The sequence below is a fragment of the Gastrolobium bilobum genome, unplaced genomic scaffold (assembly GCF_033153095.1).
Source record: "Gastrolobium bilobum isolate Gb01-03AN ecotype WA unplaced genomic scaffold, APGP_CSIRO_Gbil_v1 utg46859, whole genome shotgun sequence".
In the NCBI taxonomy this organism is placed as follows: domain Eukaryota; kingdom Viridiplantae; phylum Streptophyta; class Magnoliopsida; order Fabales; family Fabaceae; genus Gastrolobium; species Gastrolobium bilobum.
In genome coordinates this window covers 33,155-40,146 of record NW_026898786.1, presented here as the reverse complement: position 1 = coordinate 40,146, position 6,992 = coordinate 33,155, and the positions used below count along the sequence as shown (strand labels likewise).

Genomic DNA, 6,992 nt, shown 5'->3' with positions numbered 1-6,992 from the left:
ATCAGCATTATCATTGAATTGCACAACACGACATTCATAAAGAAGATCCCTGGATTGTTTGATACAGGGTGTCAAAACGGGTTGACACGACACTAATACATTAACACGAATTTTTATTCTTGTCAAAATCTTCAACACTAACACGACACGAATTTTTTGCGAGTTGACACGACATGACATGAATAACAAGCAAAATAGGGATCAAAACGGTAATTGACAAAAGAAAATTTTTAAAAATGGGTCGAAATTAAAAAAATAAGAATAAAAAAATAATTAAAAAATATGGATCAACACGAACACGACACAAATTTTTTACGTGTCATTTTTTTCAACTCGACACGATTTTTTTTGCTGATCAACCCAAACACGAATTTTCGTGTCGTGTCGCAGGTCAACCCACGTGTCATGACCTATATTGACACCACTAATTTCATGAATGGACCTAGAAAGGGGAACGAAGATATGACTCTCAGATTTTTAATACCGTTACCATCCTTAGCCACGGTGACAATTGAACAAAACGTTCACTCATTTGACATAATATTAATCACATTAACAGTTTGTGTTGGAAAAAAAAATCCAAAGTAAATGAGATCAAATAGTACGCAAGTTGATATTATTACATGATATGTGCCAAGAAAGTATCAACTTAGTATTTGATTGCAACCAACTTGTATAGTTTCATGAAATCATGTCTCTACTCAGCAAGTAACATAAAAGCTAAGCACTCGCTAGAGAATCAAAGTTGTCCAATGAAAGGAACAGATGATGCATAAAGCTGGAAAATTCAACCAAGTCCAGCTATATAAAAGCCTTAGTTCAATCAAGCTAGTGTTGCAATCAGTAATTAGAAGACCAGTTAGCAGCACTCCCAACTCTTGGCATGCCAGTTGTTTCCTTCTTAGATTCAGCATCCACCTTGAAAGTTGCACCACACACCTCACCAGAACTGTCAACCCTTGGTACAGGCTTCAACTCATTTAGGGGATGCTCAAAACTCCTCAAACCTCCAGATGTTGTAAAGAAGCACCCTAAACATGTTTAAATATAAATGTTACTTCTGGAAGGAAACCATTTGAGCCAAATAATTTGAAAACACACGTAAAATATGTAAGAAACATTGATAGTGGACAATCAATGCAGAGCGTGAGGAACACGACATCAGCAGAATAATTTCGTAGGAAGCACTGGAAATTTGATAATAGAGTTTGCTGAGAACAAGAAAATTTGATTTGTTGCACATCTTACACAGAAATGATGTCAATGTCCCCCACATTTCCCATTTCTAAGCTATCAAAATCATTGCTCCTCACTTCATTCCTAGTCTCGTTTAATATACTTTTTGGGCTTTTGCTCACATAATAGTTTCTAAAAGTGAGGTCTAAAGACATGTTCAACACAGGAGCATAGGGATTCATCTATCTTAGCACATTTTATGGGGTAACTAAATCATGTTATTACCTTTAGGGAATGGTGCAGAAGATTTTCCACAGCTCTTAGTTACAACCTGTATCTCATCTGAAAGAACAAGATTTCCATCAGCATCAGTTCCCCAGAAGAAGGGAACACTCCCATCACAATCCTGAAAAGGACCAGGATATGTATCACAGGTTAGAACAGCAAATTATTGGCAAATACATCAAAGAAGACAAAGATAGGCCCAAGGATTACTCACAGCAGCAGCAAATGCAGTTTTAGAACCACTATCAAACAGGATAAATGCAAATTTGCCTTGGAAATCTTTCACAACCTGATCAGCAGGATAGGGACCGCGATCTCTTAGAGTCCTGTAAGCCTCTATGATAATGATCACCTCATTTGCTGCTTTGTTCAATCCATATTGTTGCTTAAGATTAGCAACATTCTCAATGTGGCCTTGAAACAAGCAGAAGATGTCATCCACAACTGCAAACAGCCTAGCAACATGACAAGAAAAATAAATGTCATTTTTTTTAACAAATTTATGTAATCATCTTTTATAGAATCACTTTTCAATGATCTGATTCAAAAAAGAAAAAGAAAAAGAAACATTTGTCTGAAATGCTGATTTTGGTAAAAACAGTATTTGACAATAGATTGAAAAGAAAATAGAGGATAAGATTAGGTGCAATATTATAACGAAAATACTATGCAAGCTTTTTTATAAGTAGAGACTTAACCTTGTTATGTGAATGTTTTCAATCTCATTCTATTACAGTAACAAGAAGAAACAGAAAAAGATGAAAGGCCATGGTAGAAAGATTAACAAATGACTCTGCAGAAGATTACACATTACATATGCTGACAATTGAAAAAGATAAGACAAATCAATATAAACAAGACAAATGGTTCTCTAACCGAAAAAGCATAATATATGGAACCATATGCATGCTAACAAGCATAACCCAAAATACTATCCACAAGGAAAAGGACAAAACTATATTTAGAATAAAAGTATCCATATCTTAATCAAACACTTTATGCAGTGGCAGTTCCGAAAACTTCCATTATTATCATAAAACTGGACAATCCCTTAGGATTGGTCAAGGAAAGTTCTAATAAAGTTCAGACAGAGTGATTGTGAAGAAAATGTATTCCGGAAATAGTACCAACTACAATCCAGACAAAAAATTTCCGTTCACCATGAATCAGATTTCAACAATAAGATGCCAAGATCTATAAAAGTATCAACTACACAACATAACCCCTTATTCCAACAAGTTTGAAGTTCAAAATTAAGCCAAATAAAACCATAGAAACAAAAACAAAAAATAAAATCAGCAACCTAGGTTCCAATCAAAATAGTACAAAGACAGTGATGCAGTGGTCAAACAAACACGCAAGGGATCAAACGGGAGGAAAGAAAACTTGGGGTTTATCCGAAAGGTTCCAACTTTGATCTCTTCAAAGGTACCCAGATTGGAAAAAGAAAAAGAAAAAAGATTGAAGTAACAAATCTTATAATGTCAACAACATAGAAGAAGAACAATGAATCCATTTTCATATATATTGGGGGGGGGGGGAAATAAAAAAGAAAGATGAGAAATATAGAGAAAATGGTATTGCACCTTGGGAGCAGTGGATTACGTTTATCAAGAGAATAGGCCAATAGACCCGAAGAGGCAAGGTTAATGGTAACGGAAGCAGGGTGAACAGAGGCAAAATGTTGAGCCAAAAATGCATCTTTGAGTGCTGAAACAGAGTTTGATTGAGGGCTCTGAAGACCCTCTGGACTCTTGGCTACAGATTTGTCAAAAACTGCAAGCATTTTGTGTGTTTGTGTGGATCGTTTATTGTTGTTGAGTTGAATGGAACCTCAAAGAAGCAAAGAAGACTTTTTAAGTTGTAGTTTTTTTTTTTTTTTTTTGGAACTGTAATAAAGGTTAATTGTAGGGTGTAACTGTAAAATGATAACGAAGGTGTATGTATAGTCAATAGTGACGATGTTAAAAGGAAGGTTTTATGAGGTGGTTAAGGTTCTTTATGCCATTATCCAAAAAAATAAAATAAAAAAAGGTTCTTTAGGCAATTGAACGTGGATCTCCACCAACCTCCATGCCCTTCCTTTTCGGAAATATTTTAAGAAATAGGTGCTGCACAAGTTGAATTTTGAAGGGGAAAAAAATAATTTTGGAAATGTATTCTCTCATTGTTATATTATTCAATTATTCATTCATTTAGAAACGGAGGATTAATTTCCATATATTTTAATTATAAGTACTGTTAAATTTTTCTCATTTTGATTATCTAAGAAGAAAGGGGGAAAATATAATTTATAGACATTCACATTCATGGGTGTAAATAGGTTAGATTTTGGTATAAATAAATTAAGTTTATTGTCTATTAAATTTAGAGGTAGAGTATATTTACAACCTCTTTTGTCTTACAATCATTTTTTTTATGGTTAGATCAAAATTAAATCAATGATTCTTACTTGATAATATTTTGTAATCCTTGATTTTTATTTTTATTTTAGTACAAATAATCTTTGATTTGATTTTAATTCAATAATAACAAAATTGATTATAAAAGATTATAAGGTAAATGGATTGTAAATATAATCACCTTTAAGTGGCAAAAAATTTTATTTATTACAATTTAATTAAATAATTACACATTTATTGCAGTTTTGGAAATAATTGCAGATCTATTGCACAATGTGACGCCTTTTTTGGGCGTCACATGTGACGCCTCATTTAGGCGTCTCTCACCAAGGGAAGACGCCCCAATGGGGCGTCTCTCGTGAGGTGTTGACACGTGTCATTTCTCTCTAAAAAAATAATAATAATTTAAACATAAAACTTTTGAAGGCCATAACTTTTGACTCGGGTATCCAATTCAGGTAATTCTTTTTTTAATTCCACATAACTTTTCGAGATCTACGCAATGACATCTCATTTGATATATTTTATTTCTCACTAACATAATTTAAATTTGCAAGAATGGTATTATAAGAGTGTTTAAATCCACAAGCCTCTGAGTACTAGATTTGTGATTTAATATAAAAAATAAAGATTTAGTTTGTGATTTAAATTTAAAAAAAATCACATTTTTTAATTTTTTATATTAAAAATAAATAAAGTTTTGGTTTGTGATTTAAATTTAAAAAAATCTAAAAAATTATCATTAATAAGAAAAACAAAATAAAGATTTGATTTGTGACTTAAACTCAAAAATCAATTTGAAAAATCTGTATAATAAAAAAAATTAAATAAATATTATAAATCCTTAAGTAAGAAGGATTTTATTTTTGAAAATCATTCAGAAGCTATAATTTAAATGGCTTTAAAGAAAAAAGTCATAAAATAGAAGGATGTAACTTATGATACCGTATGATTCAAGATACGAAAAATCAACGAAACGATACACAATACGAATTTCGGTTCAATAACATTGTACACTATTTTTTTTTCAAACACTTGGTTTTGGTGTGTTTGGTGTTGATTCGGAAAGAACTAAGAGACTTTTAGGTTTAAACGCTCGTATAGTACCATTCTTGCAAATTTAAATTATGTTTGTGAGAAATAAAATATATCAAATGAGATGTCATTACGTAGATCTCAAACAGTTATGTGGAATCAAAAAAAGAATTACCTAAATTGGATACCCGAGTCAAAAGTTATGGTATTCAGAAGTTTTATGATTAAATTATTTTTTTTTTTTGAGGTGTCAACACCTCATGAGAGACGCCCCATTGGGGCGTCTTCCCTTGGTGAGAGACGCCTAAATGAGGCGTCACATGTGACGCCCAAAAAAGGCGTCACATTGTGCAATAGATCTGTAAATACTCCCCAAATTATAATAAATGCGTAATTATTTAATTAAATTACAATAAATAAATTTTTTTCCCCTTTAAGTTTATGTCTAGAATGTAAGATGGAGGATTCGTCTAATCTATTTTTATAAAATAAATATTTTTGGTATCTAATTAATATTATGACGCTGTAAAGTTCATAAACAATGAAATTGATTCAAATCCTATGTTAGTATCTCATTTTTAGCTTTTATATTTAAATAGTCTAATTGCATTTTAAAAGCAAGCTTACGGATAAAAGGATGTTTGATTATATATTTACTATGTAATAATAATTTAGAAAAAAACATGCAATAGTGATAGTAATTCTATAAAACATTAATAAAAGAAAATAGAAGTTCAATTTATTACCCCCTTTTTTTTGTGAAAGAAAAGGCTTAACAGCCCAGAAAACAACTAAACAAAATGAACATTCCTAATGCTAGTAAAAGCATAAACATCAGCAAAAAATAAACAGCTAAGCCCAGGAGGAACATGACTAAACTCCTTATAGACAGAGGTCTGAGTAAGGCATATCAAATGATTGGCTAACCAATCTGCACACTGATTTCCTTCACGGTGAATGTGTTGAGCCTTGAGGTCCCAGTCTTTGTTCATCCAAGTCCGAATACGAGTAACAATATGCGACTCTCGGACAACATTACCTTTGTTGGTAAGCAACGTGCTCACCGAAGTAGAGTCACTTTCAATTATAAGTTTCCTAAACCCTTTCTTCCATGCAAATTCCAATCCTTTCAGAATACCCCATAGTTCCGCCGTAAAAGTTGATGCAACGCCCACATGATAAGCAAAACCCCCCGGCCATTGGTCGTCTGAACCTCTACATAATCCCCCACAAGCTGCTACTCCTGGAGATCCTTTGGCTGCACCATCTGTATTTAGTTTAACCCGGCCTTGATTAGGTAGCTGCCATGCTATTTGCAACTGAACTAACATGCCAACCTTTTTTCTATTGCCATTATCACCGAATGCTTTTTTTATATCCATAGCCATACGATGCACCTTCCCCACGATAAGATTTTCACTACACCCATTCTTCCCATGATAAACAACGTTCCTCTCATTCCATAACTCCAGTAGGTTAACATAAATATTGTTCCCAAGTTTAGGCTAATTGGTCCCCTCCTATCATTACTTATGTTGACAGACACCCAATCCACCCAATTTATTTCATAAAAAACAGCTTGTCGCGTACTTGTTAGCATTTCATCCCACACTCTAATAAAAATTATTACCTTTAATTCAACATTTGGTGTACTTTAGTTCTAAATTTAAAAAATTATTACATAATTCTAAGGTTATTTGATTTTCATCAAACTCTAATAAAAAATAATCTCACTCAAACCATGTTTTTAAAATTTAAAAAACTATAAGTATACATAAATATTTTTTGGTAACCCAAGTATACATAAAACTAAATTAAAAGGGACAAATTAAAACATTTTGTATTAATCCAATTATTATTATTATTTTAAATTAAATGAACATAGACATTATTTGGGTACATATTCAGCTGATGCAAATTTTAGATTGAAAACAAGAATGCTTGAAACAGTCAAGTAGTTTGTGTATTAATGAGTTTTTGGTATGGAAGAACTGCAAAAAGTGTATGAGTTTGAACTCTGGAAGCATCCTTAAATCCAGGAAAATATTTTCACTGCTATTGGAATATTGAACATTCAGTGTATCATTTATCCAA

The 6,992-nt window shown here is 32.4% G+C and overlaps 1 protein-coding gene across 1 annotated transcript; it reads right to left on the bottom strand.

The window, feature by feature from the left end:
- Positions 1 to 595: 595 nt before the first annotated feature.
- On the bottom strand, positions 596 to 3,283 carry LOC133284133 (stem-specific protein TSJT1-like). Its single transcript, XM_061481124.1, has 4 exons — positions 3,048 to 3,283; positions 1,676 to 1,916; positions 1,462 to 1,582; positions 596 to 1,031 (listed from the first exon to the last, which is right to left on the bottom strand). Exons 1-4 carry the CDS (start codon positions 3,245 to 3,247, stop codon positions 841 to 843), a joined length of 753 nt encoding a protein of 250 aa, XP_061337108.1. The 5' UTR covers positions 3,248 to 3,283; the 3' UTR covers positions 596 to 840.
- Between the last annotated feature and the right edge of the window lie 3,709 nt (positions 3,284 to 6,992).

What these genes read in the sequence shown, in the direction of transcription:
- LOC133284133 (XM_061481124.1), bottom strand. Translation starts at nt 3,247, where the DNA reads ATGCTTGCAGTTTTTGACAAATCTGTAGCCAAGAGTCCAGAGGGTCTT. An exon ending in CGTAATCCACTGCTCCCAAG is followed by an intron (nt 1,917 to 3,047) that starts GTGCAATACCAT and finishes TCATGTTGCTAG; the next exon opens with GCTGTTTGCAGTTGTGGATG. An exon ending in AAACTGCATTTGCTGCTGCT is followed by an intron (nt 1,583 to 1,675) that starts GTGAGTAATCCT and finishes GGTCCTTTTCAG; the next exon opens with GATTGTGATGGGAGTGTTCC.